General features: G+C 38.7%; 1 protein-coding gene across 1 annotated transcript in view; it reads left to right on the top strand.

Annotated features, from left to right (window-relative positions):
* The window catches only part of MICU2 (mitochondrial calcium uptake 2), a 138,701-nt gene extending 116,544 nt beyond the window's left edge, over positions 1-22,157 (top strand). The window contains exons 8-12 of the mRNA XM_056486588.1: positions 5,756-5,853; positions 13,634-13,805; positions 14,090-14,198; positions 16,551-16,708; positions 16,991-22,157. Coding sequence (XP_056342563.1) covers positions 5,756-5,853; positions 13,634-13,805; positions 14,090-14,198; positions 16,551-16,708; positions 16,991-17,095 — 642 coding nt within the window. The 3' untranslated portion in view covers positions 17,096-22,157. The remainder of the gene's footprint in view (positions 1-5,755; positions 5,854-13,633; positions 13,806-14,089; positions 14,199-16,550; positions 16,709-16,990) is intronic.
* The last annotated feature ends 1,417 nt before the right edge of the window (positions 22,158-23,574 follow it).

Below are 23,574 nucleotides of genomic sequence, written 5' to 3'. Positions count from 1 at the left end.
TGGTGCAGAAGTCAGCAGAGGCAGTGCTGCCTCAGCTCAAACAGCCTCCCATAGGCCAGAGGAAATGCTCCATCTGGCTTCCTGGCAGAACTGTTCTTCATATGGAACATCCAGCTGAACACATGACCATGGTTCATGGAAGAGGAGAGCCAAGCTCCCTGCCTGGAAGTGATCTAGATTACAGTAGGAAAGTGCATGACTAGAAGATTTGGTTTATTTTGAAAAGGTGTTGCCTGGTGAACAGCACCTGTTTCTTTTGTGTTACTGCCCTGAGTTCCTTAAAAGGATACTCTAACAGTGTAAAGTGCTTTAGTGTCCTGGCTGTGACAACAGTGCTAATATCTACAGGATAGACCAGTTGTCTAGGTCAGAGACTTTGTTCTCGTGCCCTTCAATTTAGATTAATGAGTTATCAAGTACTTTTAATACCTTTCATTTAATATGCTTCATGTAATGGGTAAACTTATAAATTACTTACGGCTGCTGTTGGGAAAGGAATGACAATACAGTTCTATATTCATTCTTGAAATGAAATTAATGTTGTGAAAGACGTGCATTGTCTCATTTCCAAATGATTAAAGATATGCTTCTGGGTTCCCTAGTAAATACATTTTCATATAAAGTATGATTGGGGATTTTTTTTAACATTTAACTAGTAGTTGGAGACACAGCTACTCATCTATTTTAAACAGAAAGCTTATGAACTGAAATTGAGTTTGACTATATGCAGTGTACTTTGAGACTCACACATGAACAATTTCCTGTTATTTGAGTTTAACTTGTTTTAGCCTGTCTACTTTCCTTTTTTTTTTTTTTTTTTTTTTTTGTCCTGCGGTTCTAAAAGAAGTAAATTACAATAGTCACTCACATGTTTCTCTCTGCTTACCTGGTCAAGACAAGGTTTTACACTTGGACTTTTGGACACTGCAGAATTGTGATGCATCTCCTCAACCACAGGAACTGTGCAGGTCGTCATAACTTGCCTATCTGCTCCCTAGAATCTCTGACTGGTTTAATGTTTTCTACCCAGTGCTTCTAAGTCTGCATAGCTCAGTATAACTAAAGACTGCCTAAAACTGAAGGGAGATGGTGGTTGGGAGCTATGCTCTTTCTAGTGCAGCAGAACTCTGTAACAGGGGTGCAACACATCAAATTTTACAAGAATCTAGTCCAAGACTAAAATTAATATCCCTCCCCAAAGAGTGTCATTAATCTTGTAACCTCTCAGTTCAGATGGAGTGCACATTTTTTCTTCACCTATCTTCTCCAACATAAATATGTATGTTTTGTGTCAGCAATTTAACATTGAATTCTGTTGAAAAGCTTTTAGATACTGTAAACGAAGGAGCAGTGTGATGTTATGCTTTAAAGAAAGCTCTCCAGACAGGTAAACCCCCTAAAGAATGAAACTGTCTGGCACCAAAATATTAGGCTATTAAAAAAGTGCTGGATCATTTTTTGCCTCATGGACAAGGAAATTATTTTATTTCTCCATATGGTCTGATGACATTGTAACCTCAAGAGAGAGAAAGAAACATATTTGAATGGGGGCTGGCTGGTGACAGGACACCTGAGCCCTTTTCAGCACCAAGAGCAGGAGGGTTTGCACATATACTGAGGATGGATCAAGTCTGCCTTGATCAAAAGAATGAACTTCATAGCACATCACACCTCCCAAGGAGGGTCCTTGTAGTGGAGTCTCTTCTTTTGGTGCAAAGTTATATTTTTTAAATATGTCACAACAGAGAGGCAGGGCCTGAGTTCTTGTGAGGAGCTGTCTCCAGCTGTGTGTAGGAGCTGCTTTCCTGGGCTGCCAGCAGGGCATGGGTCAGGCACCTCGGGCTTTGCAGTGCCATTCCCTGACTGCTTGGCACAGTCAGCCTGCTCACAACAAGTTTCAACCTGTTTCTATCTGGGGCTTAAAGTATCTCCTACAGTATCTACTCTCAGATAGTTTTAGCCTGGTTGGCTGGAAGCTGTTTTTATTCTGTACCTCCTTATGAATTGATGCACAGCTTTGGGTGATGCACTGAAACCTGAGGATGTTCATGAAGTCACATGTTCTTCATTACTAAAGGCCCTAAGTATACAGCAGAGTGATTCCATGGCATTAGTTGTCAGTAAGAAAACAACTGATCCTTCCATTAATAGGAATTATGGGTGTTATTGGATGCTGTTTGTTGTTTAGAAGATGTTCCGTCAGACTTCTCAAAGATTGTTTGTTACATCTGTAGAATAATCTGTGAACATTTCAGCCCTTCTGCATCAGACCTAAGGTATTCTTGAATCCTACCTAGTAAGAATGTGCATTGCAAAACTTGAAAGAACTTCAGTGTGGATTTACATTAGGATGAAAGTTGATTTATCATAAAATACATAGTTTCATTCTGGGGCCCACTTGAGACTGTCTGGGCTTTGCCAAAAAGGACTGCTTTTGGAGATCTGGATCTCCTGGTCCCACTCGCTGGCCTGCTTACAATTCTTTTGACTGACTGTAACTGTTAGGATTAGTTAATAGACACATCTTTTAAACCTTCTTACCAGAACTGAGTGGTAGCATATATCCCAGCATCTGGGAGACTCTCAAAACAGCAGAAAGCTTGAATATTCTTCAGCAATGTGTGAAGCTAGGCTGGAATAGAAGCCTGACCTGGTGAATTGACTGAGATAGCACCTTTAAAACAAAGATGATTTCAGAGAAGTGTAGTCAGAAAAAATTGCAAAGATGCAGTCTTACCTTTGGAAAGATTTGGGACATCACTAGCAGACACCTCCCTTCTCTGGCCATTCTTCCATCTACTCACTCTCCTTCTGTCTTAACTTAAAAAAAAAATATGAAATCCAAAGTACATACTATTTTTACAATTTCTGGTGAAATAAGACATTGCACAGCAAATACCATTTCTCAGGAAGCAAGCAAGAGAACAAGAAAAGCACTGCAGATTTTAATCATAATGAATGCTTTCCAGTAATGCCTCAGGCAAATTCTGCAAGGAAAGGTGGTGAGAATCTAGAGACAGAAAGTCTATTAACATTTCAGATGAGTTTTGAAAATCAGTTAGATACATTATTCTGAAAATCCCATCTCACTGTGTGATAAGTTTCTTCTTGGCACTTGTTGGTACTTGCTGCAGTATCAGGTCCTAAATGTCAAAAGCTCAGTGGGGAGCTACAGGATTAGGTAGGTCTTTGCCCATGACTCAGTGTTTGCAGCATCAGGCCTCTTATGTTAACAGCCTGTGTAATGTAATAAGGAAATAACTTGTGTTATCTGATCTTGCTTAAAAAGGAATAATTGCATAATTCAGCAGTTCATGATACTTTTGAAAAGTGTAGGAGGCGTTAACATTTCTCCAGGAAAATTAGCCTATGTTTGTAATATGTACACACATGTTCATTAGTTCATAGACTTGTGTGGCATCAGATTGTGTGGTCTTTGGGATTCTTTGTCTGAACCAATGGACCCTGGAACATGTCTGAGTTCCCCAGTTGTGATACATGTCTCTGCCCCATCCTGTACTTGTATCAAGATGAAACTCAGATCACTGGGTTTCTTTTTCCACTCTGTGCCTCAGCTTTCTGTAAAATGCACAGATCAAAAGAGTTCTATGGTGCACCATCCCAGGGCCTGAAGCAGCCAGATACACCAGAATACAAACTTTCACTCAGTTTAGATAGTGACTCAAATCTACCAGTCTGGTCTGCTCTGCAGCCTGGGATTGGGTTACCATTTCATTCTAATTGCCAAGAGAGACATTCCAAGTGAAAGCTATTCTTTTACCCAAGCTCACAAGGGCAAGGTGTTGGAAATATTAATAGAATTCTCATTATCTTCTAACAAGGATTTGTCATGTCGGTACTAATTTATACAGATCAGCAGCAAAAGCTCCTAATGATTCTGTGGACAAAAAGGAATTATGTACTAACATGTACTTTAATTTAATAGCATTAACTCTAGGAAAAGCAATTTTTTTTAATTTTACCCTTAAGGTGTAGTCTCTGTGGTCTCCTGTTGCATTTTATGCTTTAAAGAACTGTACTGTTCTGTAGTTTCAAAATATATTTAACTCTCACTAACATAGTGTTTGGACATCTGCCAGTTCCACTGTGGAATTTCAACTGATAAAGAAGGTAGCCAGCAAGTAGATGCATATTTGTTATAAATCCTGGGATAGGCTTTGTCATCTTAGATAAGATGAGGTAAGTATTGTTTGTATGCCTCCTTCTAGCTTGTAACTAGAGAAACATTAATAGAGAAAAAACTTTCGCTGCCACAGATTTAGTTTTGAAAAGGTTATTTTAAACAGTTTGTTTTCAATACAACACTGATTATAATATGGAGTAATTAAATTAGAAGCATTAAATGGTGTAATCATTAATTCAGTTCTTTAAATTACATTAGCAAATTTATTCCTTGCATTTTTCAAGTCTCCTTTAAACATGTAAGCAAATCCCACAAAAACCAGATTACAATCTGGCTTCGGTGAGGGATATGTGGATTCTTCTTTGTTTCTTTTTAGAAAACTTTGCATTCTGATATAAATAGTTTGAGTTTGAATTTCAAATAAGCATACATGAATGTTTGACTTTTGGCTTTCAAAAAAGCATATACCAATGTTTATGCATCAGTCTTCACAGTAATCTGAAGTGTTTAAACTTCAGAAGGAGGGATCTTGTGGGTTTTAAATATTCTTTGCCTGCAATTAAATGATAAAAGTTCAGTAAGTACAGTTTGCATATGGCTTGAAAAGTGTTTTTTTTCTCGGTTCACTCATACATAACTCATATCACTGGCATTTGGTGAACTGTAGCTTGTAGTAGAAATGATAAATGTTACTGCTTTAACTACAAAATAACTGTGTCATGTATGCAGTAAGCATGAAACATGGGGGACTAATGGGACTTGTTATTGATGATGCTGAAAGCTAAATAACCATTAGTATTAAATCTTATGAATAGACTCTTGTCTTTCATCTTACCTCTTCAACCAGATAAAAGACACAGAGGCTATTTAGATGTCATAAGAATATTTTGCTGAAATCCCTACAGACTTTTAAAAAAATTCTCTCTTCATGTTGCTTAGTGTTTTGTTGTGTTCAAAGAAATGCCAGTATGTTGGTGCTGAAAGAAGAATAGAACAGATATTTAGCATTATGTGTGGGTTTAGGCTTATTAAAGATTGAGTTGAAATAGTGTGTATCCCTTCTCTGCAGGAATTTCTTCTTCAGATTTTAAAAATATTTATAGAAAAGTCACTAACCCTAAAAATTTCCAAGAATCCTTTCAAGGCTGTATTATAATAGGGCATTGTCAGTGTTGGCATTTTCCTAGCTTCATTTGTAAGACTATAATGAATGTTTTTAAATGGCTGTAACATGTTAAAAATGCATAACTAAGAAGTTCCTTACAGATATTAACTTCATTTAAGCCTTCTATTCACCTAAGAATAAAAGTTCTAAAAGATTCAACTTGCAACCTTCTCAATTTTAATAATAAATATGATAAAATATTATAATAAAATGCACTGATGGTGGTTCATACAGAGTATTTAGAAGCAGAGCTTGTAATATGCTATTAGCAGTCAATGTGGAAGAGTTGTTCAACTCTGAAATATCCTGTGTGATAGCTTTGGGAACAGTTATTAAATTTCAAGTATCTCTTGGGAAATTCTAGTTCAAATAAATATTTTTAGATTCAGGTGAATATTAATGATCATGCAATGCGTAACAGTCACATAGTTTTGTTTTTATTATAGGACACAGAACTGGACAGCTGTGGTGTTAATACCGTGTTGCTGGTGCATTTCTTTGGAAAACAAGGAAAGGACAAACTTCGCTTTTCCGAGTTTTTCAGGTATTTTTTCAGCTAGGCAAGCCTAACAGGAGCTGGTCTTGTTGCTACCCCCTGTGCTTTACCCCAACTCTGGCGTTTATCTGACATCACACTGAGCTGATTCAGAAAACTGAGCAATGGGGTGGAGATCATTTATGATGTTGGATGACTGAACCCCCCATTTAGCTCCTAGAGTCTGCTGTCTGCAGGAGCTGAGCACTATGATAACTCCTAGCAGCAGTGGGTCAGGAGGGTTGAGACTCCCCTTCTTGGCAGCTGGGTGGTGGCATACCTTAAAACAGTGTGATTCATGAGTATTTTTTGTGACCAAATCACCAAAAAAGTGACTTCTGATCAATTAAAAAGTATTTTCTGAGCTGAGATACCTCCTTTCCCATTGCAACTGTTATGGTAAGCTATGGGCAACTTCTCCACTTGATTCAAATTCCAGCTTCTGTTGAAACTTTCCCAGTGCCTTTTCCTCTACCCTTTGAACTACTTTTGCAATGGGACTATGCAGACATAGCACACACATTGTATGTAGCATGGAATTATGAGAAGCTATCTACATCAGTATTACCTTTTCTACAAAAATAATCAGTCATTTACTGACTGCAAAAATAAAGTAGAATAATGTGTTTTGCTTCAGTTTGTATTCAGAAGTGAAGAATGTGTGGCAGCCCTCTTAAAAATGAATGTTTTTGCAATCAGTAGACTAAAAAGTGTTTGGCTCCAGTGGCTCTGTTACATACCAGTCTTCAAATAAACAACCTTTCCCTTTTGAAGACCTCAGCTCAATAGGAATCTAAGTGAGTAAAATAAGTTTAAGATGTCTCCAGCTCCCTTTTCTATAAATACCATAGATCCTCTCAATGAAACAAAAGGCAGAGAGCACCAGTAAAAGGTTGTGTTTGCATATACAGTGTAAACTGAAAAGCCTCAGGTTTTAGATAAAATCCTACATTGACCCAATGAGGCATGACATTGATGAAACTATGTACCTTGTACATTCAGAACGCATAGGTTAAAGACCTTTGCCTGCCACACAGATAGAGGCCTGTAATCAAAATCAAACTCCCACATCTTGCTCTTAAAATTTGTGGGATAAGTGTAAGGTTTAATGCAGGTAATTTTTCACCAGTGGCAGTTATGTTTCGTGGGGCTGGAATGTGCCTCTTTATCACTACGTAGACACTCCATCTCAGCTGCAACGTGACAGTGGAGTTTGTTTAACACGCAGAAAGGTGAATAAAAGGATCGCTGTCTTTTTAACCTCTGCAAGGATATCACCTTTCACATGATTTTATTTGCAAGTAAATCAAGCACATCATTTCTGGGTTCCTATTGTTCAGAGAAAATGTGATTTCTATCTGATGGCCTCTCATAACAATTTACCTTCTGCGGGAAGCTATTGTTGGCTGTTTGATCAAAGTGCCACACTGTTTTTACAAGAGATGACTGATGAGCTGTACAGACATAGATCATTGTCAAAAGCAGAAAATAATGATGGTAAATGCTTTTATCATTTTCCAAGTTCTTGCCTAGAAAGCTTTTCCATTGATCAGTGTAGTACCTAGTAGAAAGTAGAGGTGATTATGTTTGATTAGGACGCACTAAAACTTGTCACATTAGTTAAATACACAGATATTGGTGTGCCGCAGAGTCCTTAAAACTAAAAAACAAAACAAAACAAAAAAACCACCAAGCCTCCCAAAAGAAAAAAAGAAAAACCACAAAAAAATATAAAAATAATCCCCCCAAAAAATGGGAATGTTTTGATTCTGAAATTTCACTGTATTTACATGGGAATTCTGAAAGCTGAGACTACTGTTCTCATCTCATTAATTACTTACATTTTCCTCATTCCCCCTCTTTTCAGTTTGTCTGGCATTAAAAAATCCTTTTGTAAGTGTGCAACCATCTGTATGTACATGTATACCAGCATTACAGTCCAAACATTTAGCCCACAGTCCAAACATTTTAAAAATGTCTGACAGCCACAGTCGATATACCAGGGCAATTAATTTACCCTGTTCTCCTTTCTTTGCATTCAGATGGCACAAAGAAAATGGAAGCTGTCTTCATCTCTTGGGGCAATGTGAGGCTCATGTAAACCAGTTCTTGTGCCTCTTTTTCTACTGCCCTGAACACAGGAGGCACGCTGAGAATAGGGAGGGAAAATGGTTAGGCATTTGTCTCCAGCTGCTGCTTGCTTCTGGGGAAATCACAAGTATTGATACACAGAGACAATCCTCAGGAAGTGTTTTCATCAGATGTAAAGGTACTTGCAGAGATCTTCAGGCTTCTTAAGGTGGGACTCAAGGAACACATGCTCAGCTCCAGACTGCTGGATGAGTTCTTATTAGTTGTATTGTACTTCACATAAGGACATTATAGTAATTATTAATAAGAATTTACGATTTCAAAAGCAAATGTTTCCCTGGAAAATGTTAGGAAATACACATTTCTGGAGTATGTTTATGTATATCACTACTAAAGGTGTGGCCTCTTAGTCAAATACAGATGGAAAAGTATTCTCCTGTAATATTTTAAGAAAACGTAGAAGAATATGCATTAAGCCTAAAATCATGTAACAAAAAAGGTAGATTTAATACAGGAATCCATCTTTCTTCTCAGAAGATCTGAACAAGTTTCTATTTCAGGTGATAACACTCAGGTGTTACACCTCAACAATAATGTCATCTTCTAATCCCAGGTCCTGTCTTAGAGAATGTGCCCAGAATTCAAGGCTTTTTTATTCTTTTGTGTGGATTTCTCCTGGTTTTTAATACAGAAATAATTTTTTGGTCTTTTCCTTCCAAAAAAAAATTTAACTTGTGCTTTTAATTTCCAACTATATCAAATGTACTATTTTTTTTTTTTCTGTGTAGAAAACTATTTCGTTTTCTAGGTATAGGAAATATTTCTTCCTGACAGACACTGGGGTTTTTTTCCCCCTGGAGAAAGTCCCTTACTGATCCTGTTTAAGTATGTCTAATCCCAAATAAAAGAGGAGACAGTATTTCACTCCCTAAACAGTTTACGACTGCTGTGATTTTTTTTCTGTAATCTGTCCCCAAGCAAGCTTAAATCTCTCACATTCTGCTTGAATGAAAAAAGAAAGTGCAGAGAGTATGGAAAGAATATTCAAAAAACTCTCTGATTGTTGTATTTTTTCTGGGATGTCTTACCACAAAAGTACTTCCCAGTATAGGTAAACAATGGGCATCTTTTAATCATATGAGGAAAATTAACGTTTCAATCCAGTTTATGTCATTTTCTTACTTGATTTCTTGCTTCCAAACTTTTCATTAGTTAATAGAATTTTGTACCAGAAATATTATTTAATTATGGTTCTTTTTAATTTGTGCTTTAGATTAAAGGTCACAAATTGTAAAACTATGCCTTTCCCCTATCTGTCCTGTTTCTTTCCTTCAGTATTTTGAATTCCTTGATACATTTTATTTGGAAGCTTTCATTTAAGAAGCCAGAATGATCCAGGCTGGACTCCACTGCAGGCAGTTCTGGGGGACTGTTGTGTGTGTGCCAGTGCATGGATGCAGGATCTCTTTCAGGTATCATCATCAGCCAGCATTCTGTGCTTCTGCTGTGATGACAGCCTGTACATTTTCAGTGATTTTCATCTGGGGATTTAGAACTGCTTTGCAGAAATAGAGTATGATTGCCTTCTTACATGTTTCTGTTCCTACAGTTTTATCTATGTGATAGATATCTATAGAGAGAGCCATAATACATAAGAGATTATTTCAGTTACAGCAAGATCAGGCAATGAGAAAGGGAAGAACAGCAACAAAATCTGGCTTCATGATACTTCTGTCATAACTCAATCTGATTATTTCCCAAATACTTAGTAAAGAGCTTGAGAAAAATATTTTTCCTCCTTTCCTGTGAGCTTAGCAAGAGAGTGGCTTGGTTAGTTTCCACAGAACACTTAGAAATGAAAGTGAATTGTTTGGTTTGGAAATACTAAGGACAGTAAATCAAAGAGAGTTTTGCTTGCAATTCTGAAAATGGTGAGATTGATTAACTGTCTTAACGCTTGCGAACCTGAATTTACAAGCATAGATCTAAATGTTCTCTGAAGGTTAATGGTCAAGCCTTTTTTAGATTTTCTAGACATTCAGGTTTAAAAGTCAGATTGCAAAAAAGGCAACCTGCACTGGTTTGCCACAGTGCAGAGAGGGTTATCAATTCTTCAGAAGGACTTTGGTGTCCTAAGAGGAACCAAAGCATGGTACAAATGCTGGGGTGGTAAATCCACCACTCTCTTTGTTGTTAGATTCCCTTCAGTGTGACAGGAACTGGTCAGTTCTGTATTAAGAGTGTTAAAGCTCTGCACAGACAGTTCGAGTCAAGAGGTGGAGAAAAAACTTTCCTTAACATTTCATTTAGTGTTCAAATCTACTTCTTTGTGTGCCATAAAGAATACAATGCTAGCACTTCTCTACGTGGAGGGGGAATAGCTGCATTCCTGAGGACTCCCCTCTTCTATTACATTTTCGCTTCTATTTGTGGTGGATTAACACTATTAAAGCTGAGTTGCCAAAAGCCTTAGGAGACTCCCTCTTTCTATAGTGGAGCCCATTACAAAATGAGGGATAAATCCTGATAAGGTTTCTGGATGCCGTTGTAACACGATAACGAATTTGGCCATTGGCCTTCAACGTGGGTGTTTTAGAGAGTGTGGATGAAGTGGGCTGTCTTAAAGAAAGTGCTCTCTGTTCCTGGCCTTTTCCCCATCTTAATAATTTATGGTTTACCTCTCCTTTTTGTTACTTGGAAACTTAGAGCTTTCGTTTATTTTCAACTTACTATAGCATAAGAGTATTCCCAATATAATAATTTATTTAATGGTATAGCATATGTACAATCAGAATCCTGTTCCTGTACTTGAATTCTGACTCCCTACAAAGTCCCCAGCCAAGATCCTACTGACTTTGGGAGAGCAGGAATTTAATTTCTGTGCTTTTTTTCTAATATCTGGATACATTTTGAGGACTTCACAGCTGAAACTCCTTGCACTGTGATCCAGAAGATACAAAAGCAAGTATCCCTAGTGGTGTCTTGACATTTATGTATTAAGTTTTACTTCCTAACCAGAAAGTTATTTTTAATAACTTTTAATAACTTTCACTTAAAAAAAAACCTCATTAGGATTTTTAACTCTCACATCTGGGAATAAGAGTGACCTAGAATGCTGATGCGATGATTCATAGTATTTTAATTTTTGTAATATGGGAAACTATCACATAAATTTTAAATTGCACATTTCAGCTACTTCTCCAAGTAGGATTTGATATGGCAAGAAAGCTTCCCACTCTGGCTTGCCAGGAGCAAGCCTATAAGTTGAAATGAACTTCAATTAGAAGAGGGTGCAGAAGCTGCACTTTGCTGCCCCTTTGAGCAGGCTGATGTGTGCTTGGTGGGCTCCTTCCTCATCATGTAGGAATGATTCATCTTTCAGCTTTCCTGCCTTTACTGGGTGCAGCTAGAGGCCAGGTCACCAAGGGTTGTCTGCTTAAGGAAATGCAATATTCAGAAAAGGTGGAAGAAACTGTTTCTATGTCATTGCCTGTGACTAGCAACCAGTAAAGCAAATGACTGAGAGTTGCTCCCCAAGAAAAATAGCTCAGTTCTCAAGACCTTAAGTCTATTGCAATGTATGTCCACCTTTCATAGATAAAAATCCAAGAAAATAAAACATGCTGTCTCATTTCCCTGCATCCAAGTTTTGGGCATATTTCTCTAAGTGACCTCATTTTCAGTAACTTCTCCTCCTCCAGACTAGACTTTACACAAGTTAGAAACTACAGTCAAAGAAATTGTTCTGCACAGCCTTGACTGGCCAGTCTCAAAATGCAGCCAAGTGGCCCTACTCAGTCTGCTGGGCTGACTCCATGCCTGGTCTACATGCCAGGTCCATGCTGTTCTCTCCCTCTGCACCTCCCTTCCCAAGACCTGGGGAGACTCTTGGGAGCTGTGGGTGCAGCAGGGCTGCTTGTGCTAGCCCATGGAGCCCGTGTGCCTGGCACACACTGCCTGTGCTGCTGGCCAGAGGCAGCGGTCTCCTCGTGAGTTACAAAGACAGGAGCTGGGCCTGAAACAGAAGAGTGGTTTGCAAGCTGTGCAAGGCAGCTCTCACCACTCTGCAAGACAAAGGGCTACCCAGTCACTCTGGTTGCACTGCCTGGTCCTTTGGTGTTTCATCCACTTCTGAGGGGGAGAGCTGGGGGAATTGAAAGTGTGTCAGGTCTGAAGGTGGACTGTGGAGGAACACCTTAGTGTTTGGCTGTACTGTAGAATCCCCTTGACTAGACCAGAAAAAGGCACATATAAAATGTGGCAGCACTTTGTACCCCTCATCAGTATTAACCTAATTCAGCCCTAGCCTGAAACTTAAATTCACCTCCACCATCAGGCTTTCATTTACCTGCATGTCCTGAGCTGTGAAGTCTTAGTTGGCCCTTTATTTGTATGTGCAGCTCTACCTGTTAGACGGAAAAATACAGGAGAGCATATGCTGCAACAGCAGTCTTTAGCTAACCCCTTATAGACTTCACAGAGCTTCAAGCTACTAATTGTCCAAGTGATCTCATTAAAGAACTAAAGATAGCTGTGTGGACTCAAATGCTGTAATTTCAAGGGAAGAATTCAAACCCAGTGAGGCCAGGCAAACACTGATGAGCAAATGAGCCTCTGCTGATATTGGCTACACAGACCCTTAGCTGTCCTCCAATTAATTGCTTTGTCCCAATATAGGAGTGTTTAATTCTCTCCTGTCAATAACTTCTGCAACTCAATAAAGCAGCAGGGTTCTTTAGAAATATGGAGGGGATTCTGGTAAGCACCACTGGTTTTAGCCTTTATTTTAAAATCACCTCTTGTTTTTGGATTTCCCTATTTCTGAAGTGGAAAATACCAAATGCATCACGCTGTATTGTCTGTGTTAACTTTTTCAAAATTAATACTAGCCATGTAGTCCAAACTGAGGAAACTTGAAGCTACAACTCATAATTACACTCTGTACCTGTTATTACTTGCTTCTGGTAATACTTTTTTCTTTCTTTCCCAAAATAATGGGTGTCTCATAAAAGCATTGATGTTGACTCTTTCCTTTTTCAGACAGCTCACTTCTTACCTTCCCAAACCCCTGCAACATTTTCTGTGCTCTTCTGAACTCTGCACAAGTCAGTTGTAATCCTCTCTAATCTATTCTCTAGTGAGCACAGAACTGATTCACGAAACCTTTTTATGTAGTTATAATCTGTGATAGTTTCAGTCATCTTCTCCTACAGCAATGATTTCAAATTTCCTTTTCCACCTTTGTGATTATTATGGCCTCATCTTTTTAGGCACTTTGCAGTCTTGTCATTCCTCTCTTATTAATATGAAACCTCATAAATCATGTGTCAGGCCTTCAGTTACCGTGTCCTTTTTCAATCATTCATTCATTATGCTGCTGCCTTACTGATTCTTTTATCTCCTTATCTGCTCGTTTTTAAACCCGAGTAAAACCGAGATGTCCAAGGCGTCCCCAAGTGCTGCTGGCAGCAGCCACCTGTGCAGGCCGAGAGCGCGTCCTGCTGGTGTCCTTGTGGAAATGCAGCCCTGGAAACATCCGCGAGCCCCGGGAAAATCAAACCAGTGGGGGGATTTTAAACAGCAGTATCCAAAGTGTCTGTGGCTCACAGCTGGTGTCTGCTGCACTTCGTAGCTAAGGTAGTAGTGGTGATACAGGGATGGAAGTATCAAGTGGTGGATAATATCTGTTTACACTTAGATTCATGGAAAATCTGCAAACGGAAGTCCAAGAAATGGAATTCATCAAGTTTTCAAAGGGTATGAGCTTCATGAGAAAAGAAGACTTTGCAGCATGGTTGCTGTACTTCACTGATGAGGAAAACAATGAAATTTACTGGCAGAATGTGAAAGACAGAATCGAAGCAGGAGAGGTTGGTACCCAAAGCATGCTTTGTTTTGCTTCCTCCTTTGTATGCACAGGTTTTCATTTGAATGTGGTTATCTAATGAGATAACCAGTTGCCAAATGAGTTATTGCAGCCCTTGAATTTTATACAAGTAAGAGCAATGATACTTGGCCAGCTGAGAACTACAAATACCAACAATGAGTAGGCTGTCACAGCTAAACACTAAGTCTGACCAGATATAATGACATAGATTAATTGGGATTTGAATGCATATTCTTTATATATCATCTGAATTTTGTGATACTCTAGAACATCAGTTTGGAAGAATTCAAGACTTTTTGCAAGTTTACAAATAATCTGGAAGATTTTTCTATCGCCATGCAGATGTTTACTGTAGCCAATCGTCCTGTCAAGCGGGGTAAGTGCTGTACACCTTTCATATGGGGTTTTTCAAAGGAAAAAAATTCATTTTAATTATGGAATCAATGTAAATGAGTTACTCAAAGTACCACAGTGAACTCCAAAAATATTACACTGCTCTATATTTGGACTCGGTTCTATTTCATGAAAAAATAGTAATATTAAGTTTCCAAAATGTTTTCATTAAAAACTTCTAATGTGCTGTCATATGGATGTCATGGGTTAATCACAGCAGACTAAAGCAAAATCATGAAATGGTTTGGGTTGAAAGGGACATTTAAACGTCATTTTTCCAAACCCTCTGCTGTAGGCAAGGAACTCTTTCACTGGATCAAATCCCCACCCAGTCAGACCTTGAACACTTTCAGTGGTGTGACAGCCACAACTTAGTACAGTTTCTTCCTTATCCTTCCTTATTTTCTTACAGTCTTAATCTACCCTTTTTCAGATTAAAAGCATTTTGCTTGTCCTGCCACTACAGGCCTTTTCTTGTAAACCCTCTTGATATAGTGAAAGTCCACAATAAAGTCTGCCCTGAGATGTCTCTTCTCCAGGCTGAACAACCCCAACTCTCTTGGCCTTTCTTCACTGAAGAGGTGCTCCATCCCAAAAATTACCACATAATTTTTGTGGACCCCCTCTGGACTCACTCCATGTCCTCCATATGCTGAGGAGGATGTGTTATGCAATTGTGTCCATCAAAAAGAAACAATGTTCTAAAGAGGGATTTAAAATAAAGATTTTGAGGAGTGGAGTGGCTTCCTTCCCCTGTTATTAAAAGCAGTCAGCTGCTGAGGTTACTCATGGATGTTACATGCCTATGTGTCTAATTCTCTCCTGAATCTGGCTGAATCTCTCCTTCTTTGTCTTGCTGTTTGCAAAGAACAGTGGACATTTATCTAAAAATAAGACTTCTAGTCCTTCTTTTTATTCTAGACTTCTTTTTCTTCTGAGTTCGCAACTCATCTTTTCTCTAATAAGGTGGCCCTTCTTTGTTTGAAGATTGTTGTGCCCCACTGTTGTAGAAGATCTTCTTTTATTCGTGTTATGTTAAAGAAACTACAGTGCCATGTCTGGATTTAAATTCAGCTTCAAGAGAGGAAACAGTTAACATCTTTTCAAAGGCAAAATTAAGATGACTGTAAACATCTCATGTTTTACGTTTTTTTCAAGTTGTGATGTATTCTTTTACAGAAGGATTTTAAACTTAAGTCTGTTTCAACCAACTGTAAAATAATCAACTACATTTATACTGAATTGTTGAAAGACACAAAGATGAGAGCTATGTCAGGAATTCTATTCCCTCTAATAAGCTTCAGAACTAATCATATTTATAGCACATATTTATAAATAGCATTTTTTATGAAAGCAGAACCACGTTAATATTACATTTATGACTTCATTGGACAACTTGCTGTAATAATCTACAATACTGCTATACTTCAATAACCTACAGTTCCCTTTTGAAATTCACACTTCCATGAAGCCTTCTAAAACACGTCCAATTCATGTGCTGTGATTGTGCTTGCTGTAGTAAACAATAATCCTTTCACTCTGATGAGCTGCTGTTTTGTGGCAGCCCCACACACTTCCTCATCTTCCTTGAGTCAAAAATCCCAATTCTGTGCACCACAGGACCAAAAGTGGGGATAGTGGGTGTTTCTATACTACACATGGTGGTGTAAAGAGAGAAGAAAAAGGAGCTGAAGAGGAAAGTACATCTCCAGAGAGGTACAGCAGCTTCTTCTGGCATAAATCCTCTGTAACTCTTCAACATCAGTTAAGAGGAGATAGCCAACTTCTCTCAAAACCAGAACTACAGGTACATAAAACCATGTAAGCTGTAAGCAGTGCATTGACCATTTGATGGTCTGTGTTTCTGCAGAGTTGCTGAGGAGATTGTTCATTGAGGTGGAGCATATCATAACCTGTTCTCTGAGGAGAAGTGTTCTTGCAGAATGAATTGTCATGAAACTAGCTTGAGATAGAATGGTAAGGTTTTTTATGAGAGGATAGTGAGTCAAACACCATTCCTATGAACAGGTAACAGCCAAAAGTATGTAACTTCTCTTTTTTATCTAACAAAAATTATTACTTGTACTGTTTCTTGAGAAGTAGTGCATTGCTAAAGCTTATAATAAAATTAACAAAGATAGCATTACAAAGGAAGAAGCAAGCTCAGGAACACATGAACTGAGGCCTCCTAATAGTTTACTAGTTGACACATCCCAAATTCTCCAGTTAGGATACCCATGAGCCATTGTAAATTGGACAGAATCCTACTATTTATAAGCTTTCCATTTTCTTTGCAATTTCAGTCACCTGTGATGTAATATTATGTCTTTATTAGCTGAGTTCAAGAGAGCAGTGAAGGTGGCAACAGGACAGGATCTGTCAGATAATGTTTTGGATACCATCTTCAAGATTTTTGATCTAGATGGAGATGACTGCCTCAGCCACAGCGAGTTTCTTGGAGTCCTGAGGAACCGAATTCATCGAGGTTTGAGGGTAACAAGCTGATACAATTGTTTGTAAATTCCACAGATGATTGCTACTGTCTTGTAAATGTCTGTAGAAACACAGTTAGAGTTAATGAATAGAAAAAGATACTGTTTTAAACTGGGTAGTTCTTACTGCATATGAATCTGGGAGGAGTGCTGCCACTAAGAACTTGATATTACACATATGAACTATGGAAGCAGCAGCACAACATTGTATGTTGTATTTAGGCAGTCTGGGGAAAGAAATATTTTTGTGTAAATGCTAAACACATTTTAACTTTATCAACAGGTACCACAGCAGCAAGGCATGCAAGGTTTCTGGAAGTGTGTGAAAAAAGAAAGCATTAAAGAAGTCAAAGAACTGTGGAAGCAAACTGGGAAAAGTCCTTTTTAAAGCAGTCCATTTTTCTTTTGCTTAAGTGGTTTTTCTCTAAGGGAGTTTGTCTTTCCTGTTTACATAATAACTAAATCAAAAATGCTCTTCTTCTTTTTTTTTTTTTTTTTTTTTTTTTAGCTATAGTTAAAGTTTAATTAACACAGACTCTAATGCAATAATTTTACAATTGTTCCAGTGCAATCAGTTTGGTTTACAGAACTGGTACCACTTTTGACCTCCAAAGAGAAGTACTCTTGTTCTGGGGAATAGTGGTGTTTACTACTCTGTGGAGTCTGACCCTGCACTGTAGGATACAGGATGCACAGGATTGAAAATGGCCCCAGGCAAGGAGTCACAGCAGTATCATCTCCTGTAGAAGGAGTGAGCATCATCTCAGCCACTAACACAGCAGCTCTCCTTCTTCAGCAAGGGCAGAGGTCCACAGGGCACAATGCATTTTAAACCAAGATATCCTAAATCAAAAAGTAAATTTCACACCTCATTATGGCAGTCTGCTCATGGGCTGGTTCCTGGTGCTGGATTCCACCAGTTCCTATGTGGATGTCTGGTATATCTGCTTCAGGGTGTTAATATTAAACTGGAAATACAAGACTGATAGGCTCGATGCAGGTTTTAAAAGCTGTGATTGATCAGTGAGTGTGCATTGAGTGTCTCAGACCTCTTCCACATAGTATAAATGAGAAGAAAAAAATCTTAATTCTGTCAAACACAGTGGTAGCTACAGTTTGACTCATGATTATTATGCTTTAATTGTATTACAGAAGATGAATGCATAACAAGTTGTTGTTTTATCTCACTAAAGGTTGTGACAGGGAAACCTGAAGTATCTCAGGAATTCAAGGTTATAATAAGCCATTGTTGAGGTAATATGTCCAATAAAAAACCAAATACAAATGTTTATTACTCCAAATGCAAAGTTAGACCTAAGATCTTAGACACTAAAAGGAAGAACAAATCAATACTAACAATTAGAAATTACAGATGAACATTTTTTAGCAATAGCATAAGGTGCATCTCTGTGTACACAGGTGTGCACATTACATGTTGTCTTTTTTACAATCCCAGGAGCCAGTAGCCAGGTCCAGATCACTCTTCCTGGCTGGCCACAGTATATAGGAGATAGACTTATCTGTAAAGCTGTAAAAGGTCCTTTCTCTTTGTCCCTCTCAGTTGTCTGACTGGTCTTGGCTGGGTGAAAGCATAACCTTTCAGGACAGGTTTGTGATAACAGAGATAATAGACTCAAAAGGTGGACTAGGGAGATGTCTCAAGAAAAATAACCAAGAAATCTCACCACTCAGTGAGCTAATATCCATCTGTTTAGCATTACAACAAAGATGTTTTCCTCAAAGTTTAAATAAGCTCAACGTGTGGTGCTTGGAGGTCATTTCTTTGGGTTTTGTGAGAAGAGGGGAAATTTCCATGGTAGGTAAGATATTGGGGCAGCTCTCACTCAGTGCAGGGACAGGAGAGAATGCACTGGGAAACCGTAAAGGTCCTGCCTAAGGAATACTGAGATTACTGAGAATCTGTTTGATGTGTTGGTAGCTGTCACATTTGTGCTGAGGACAAGTCCAAGTGCCCAAGCCTTGGCATGGTGACCTCTCCTAGGGAACACAGTGAGAGGCCAGCAAAGCAACTCTTCCTCATGGCCTCAGCTTGGAGCTTTCATCTAAAGTTAAAAAAAATTGTTAAAGAGAAAATGCTTGTAGTCCTGTCATGGACATGTACCCAGAACAAGACCATGGCTGTGGGGATGTCCTGAGACTGTGTGGAGGATCAGGTACCAGTGACCATCAAGGATCCCTTTTCCCCCAGGAAAAAATCCAAATGGAATTAACCATGTTGGGAGAATCCAAATGCAGTAAACACCTCAGCCTCGTCCCCTGAAACTGAGCTCATGCAGTGCTATGTGTGCAGCAGGATAGCAGGTGGCTGGTTTACTTTGTGTGTGTGGAAATTGTTTGTTGCTTCTGGTGGTGGGAGCAAAGGTGGGGCAGTAGGACTGGCACCACAGTACCACAGCCAGCTGCACTTCACCAAATTATCAGAAAAAATGGCACTATTGAAAAAGAGCTTCCATGGCACAAAAGTGTGTGTGTGCACCCAAAGTGTGCTTTGTGCCAGCTCTGCTTTAATGCAAGGCTGCCTTTTATTTGTTGCTGTTAATATTTTGGCAAATCATTTTTACTCTGGAGTGGAAATTACTCCCTAATATTTTATTCTGTGTGAAGTTGTGTTTTTTATTGCTTTTGTGGTTTCTTTTGTTTACTAATTATTTCCTTCTTACAAGCTGTTTGGATTTCTCTTGGAAAAATCAACTCATTTATCTTTAGTGTATCTAGAAGTTTAATTCCTCAGTGCTTATTTCTATCTGGGTTTGTGCAATCAGCAGTATCTGCTTTCAGGGATTTCAAGTTTTATCTTTCAGCAAAAGCTTTGGTGTAAAGTTCAGAGGAAAAGCAAAGAGATATGCTTGGGCTTTTTACGAATTTTGTGTCTACAGTAAAAAAAAAAAAAAAAAAAAAAAAATTTGATTGGAAATTAAAATAGGCTAATGAATCATTTTCAGAGGTTATCCTGAAAGTGCAGCCAGGAAGGAACTCCTTTAAAGGCCAGAGATGACTTGTCCATCAGGCTTGAAGAATCAGACTATGTGTTTAATTTGTAAGTTTATTTTTATTTGTCAACTCAAATGCTTTATAAAACAGTCTTAAAATAATTTCTCATTTTTAGTATCTTAGATTGAAGGAGATATTTATGTATTTAGATAAACCCTGGTTTTTAAGAAATTTTTTATAGTTTAAGTGTTTGATGTTTTAGTTCCTTTTAGTCACTGTATGATATTTGCAGCCTGTCTGTGAGCATACTAAACACAATTTAGTTAAGGCTTTTACCAGCTACCAGTCTAAACATAACAATTGTGACTTGTTTTAACATTAAGAATTCTTCCTCTGAACAGAAATATACAGAAAAGCTAAATAAAATTGATTTTTTTTTAATCTACCACATTGCATCTGAATTTTACATGGAATAAAGATGAAGACATTGCACATTGCAGAAGTCTCAAAAATTGATAAAACATATCAAAAGAATGCACAAAAGTAAGTGTAGTCACAGCATATAACTCCATTACAGAATTTTAGTTGTTGTATCCTCATAATAGGACTTTTTTACATTTCTTTGTTTACTTTAAGATAATGTCGAAGAACCATTTATTCTTCATTTCCAAAGGAAGCAAGGGCAAAAATATAGTGTAGTATACTAGAAGTAACAGAAACTCATTGATTGTTTCTAGAAATTAATTCTGGTGTCTCAGTTTGTACAAGTCCCTTTCTAAATGTAAAAGTCCCTCTGGATTCCAACCAAGTTGGCAGGTTTTAACAAAACAGGCAACAATGAGGAGTACATGTTCTGCATAGCAGACAAACAGCCAGGCCATGGACTGTGGTTTCATGGCACTTCACATGTTCAGTGCATAGAATGAAAAAAGAATCAGTGCCCAATAAAGGGCAAGAATGGGAACAACCCTGTTGCTTAGAGGAAATATAAAATTCAGTATATTGACCATACTTCAACTAAAACATAGAAATGGATTGATAAGTGTACATCAAACTTTAAAAATACAGTTTTCTTCTCATGCTGGAGTTCACACAGGAGAGGGCAAGCATGCCTCATACCTTCAGTTTTAATTTTTCCTGTAAAATAGTCACAGCTGGGTCAGGAAAGTAGTCCAATGCAGAAAAAAACCTTCAGTCACTCTAAACAGAAAATACATGCCCAAATGATGTTGTGGTCGTTATTACTGAGATCGAAGTTGCCCCAACAGCTCCTGTAATGCAGTTGGTCAAGGGAAGCATGAAGATGAGCCTGGCAGATGTAGACACACTCTTCTAGTGCCCAGCTGGCTACAGAAGCTGATGTCATCCAACAAGAAGCCAAAAGCCCTTTGCAGAACAGAAAACCTGAGAGACTTAAGCATGCACAGAATTAATCAGCAAAAAAGTGCATGTCTCTTCATTCATTTATTTGAATGTTTCCTGTTGCCTTTGTTTATTAAACACTTCCTAGTTGATTCAGTAATATTAAAAAAAAAAAAATCATACAACATATGTGTAGACAGATTTCCCATTAGGCTGGTGTTGGCTTAGTTAATAGTATTTCCAGTTCATTAACTGGAGTGCCCTAGTGCAGAGTTCTGCTTGCTGTCCTCGGCAGCCCGCTGCTGCTCCTGCACTCTGGCACCACAGGGAGCCTGCTCAGCACTGCCCTACCTGCATGGGCTTAGCCACAGCACCTCCTTTGAGGAGTCAAATGCCGTGTTTTTCCTCACCTGTGTGCCCACTCTGAGTTTAGATTGGATACTCAGATAAAGGGTTGTCAAGCACTGAAGGGCTGCCCAGGGAGGCGCTTGTGTTATTATCCCAGGTGTTGAAAAGATGTGCAGATGTGGCCCTTGGGGACATGGTTTAGTGGTGGTAGACATGGCAATGCTGGGTTAATGGCTGGAGCTGATGGTCTTGGAAATCTTTTTTAAATGATTCTGTGATTCTCTTCTGCCTCTGGCAGAAGGCTGGCCTGCCTTTCCAGGCTGACCAAATGGATGGCATCAAGGTGTGGGAGAATGGACACAACACCTTGCAGAACACTGGTTATGGCTGGGTTTATTTGGCCAGATTTCAGACAGGCTGATTTGAAAAGCTGGGAGGAGGAGTATTCCATGGGTCATTCAGAGGAATGTGTGGGAGTTTTTCTTTTGGGATTTCAGATGCTAGCTCACTGCTCTGAAATAGCCTTGAAGGGCCTGGGCTGTCTCCATGGGCTGCGGAGGAAGCACAGAAGATGAGCCTCGCTGGACTAAACCTTCCACTAGCACTTTCCTGGAGAAAGGATGTTCTGCAAAGATGTTCTGCCACAACACTATGCCTCAGGTCACCTGCTTCAGGGGAAATTTGCCAGTTTTAATTTTAGCCCATAGAGCAACTGGTAGCTCTAAATCCTCCCAAAGAAAACCAGTTGGTTTAATGTAAGAATTTTCAATAAAGTGTTTTAAAATTTTCTTCTTTTTTCAGGATACAGATTTTTTTGTTTTAAATTATGTGACCTCTAACTGTGTTTTAATCTACTTTGAAATTGATACTACTGGAACAAGCAAACATTACTGAAAATATTGTGTACCTCGCTTCAATAATGCACAGCAGGTTAATTTCTAGAGCAATGGCAGATGAATCACAGGGTAGAAGATTACCTTTACCATTGAAAAGAAAGGATACCAAAATACAATGCTAATCTTTAGAAAAGGAGACTAATTAAGTCCTAACATTAAAAGAAATGTTACTAGAAGAAACAGCTGTTAGAGTAAATTAGAAAACATGAATATCACTGAACAAGAGGGTGCTAGGCAAGCAAGGATTAAATCAATATGGCTGAAATTAGGGATTTTTTTAAATGCTGTCAGGCCAAAATGCCAAAATGACCAAAAGCCTCATAATTTATAATGCAGACAAGGGCGATCAATGGTAGTTGTTGTGTACAAGATTATATGACCTGTACTGGAATGTGAAAAGCAAATACAAATCTCAGTTGTCTTTATGTGTACATCAGAAATGCAAAGCCTCCACTAAATTGATTTGTCTCATATTACAAAGAATAAATGAGACAAATTATGATTTTGCGTCAGTCTCCGTCTAAGAGGTTGGGTTCCTTCTGCCTGGGGATTTCATGATCCTGGAATTTAAGATGAGCTACTTTGAGAGGGAAAGAATACAGAAGCAAAATGGAGATTAAATTGTTGGAAATTATAAGCTGTAAATAGTAACAAGAGAAATTGTGAGTAACAGGAGTGTTTGCAGTGCTTTGCTCTGGAGCCAACAAACATCTGGAAGACTGCAACAGACCCTAACTGGTGCTGAGACTGCAAAGGGAAATCTTTAACTTCTCTTACACATTTTTAATGTGGCTAAAGCAGGTGGGCAGCCAGAAGTGGAGGTGTGATATGAAAATGGACAGGAGATGCCTCTTTTTTTTCCAATATTTGACAGTTGTGGGATCCAGTGTGTGGTCAGCAGGTATTCCCACAACATGGCATTCTGAGTTGCTATTCTGCTTCCCAGAGTCTGTTCCAAATGCCATTTCTTGTTCCCCCCCCACCCACCCCCGACAAATGAGGCAGCAAAGTTTGCACAAGCTGCACTGCAGCCATTTCAAGCCAAACAGGTGCTCTGCAATTCCTAGCAGAGCTTCCTTCCATCATACTTAGCTTCTATTCAAGGAGCTGATTTCTTCTCAAGAAGTCCTGGTAGAGAAGATGATAGTTCCTGCCAGCTGTGCCAAGGGGCTTCTTGTGCAGTAAAACTCCTCAGTGGGGGGCACTGTCTGGGGATAAATAGTCCCTCTCTGACACCTCACAACCTTGGTGTTATCCTTGTTTACTTCAGTCTCACTTCACTTCCTGACATTATGGAAATGCTGCACGG

Source organism: Oenanthe melanoleuca, chromosome 1, assembly GCF_029582105.1.
Source record: "Oenanthe melanoleuca isolate GR-GAL-2019-014 chromosome 1, OMel1.0, whole genome shotgun sequence".
In the NCBI taxonomy this organism is placed as follows: domain Eukaryota; kingdom Metazoa; phylum Chordata; class Aves; order Passeriformes; family Muscicapidae; genus Oenanthe; species Oenanthe melanoleuca.
The sequence above is the reverse complement of the archived record's forward strand: the minus strand, read 5'-3'. Positions and strand labels throughout refer to the sequence as shown.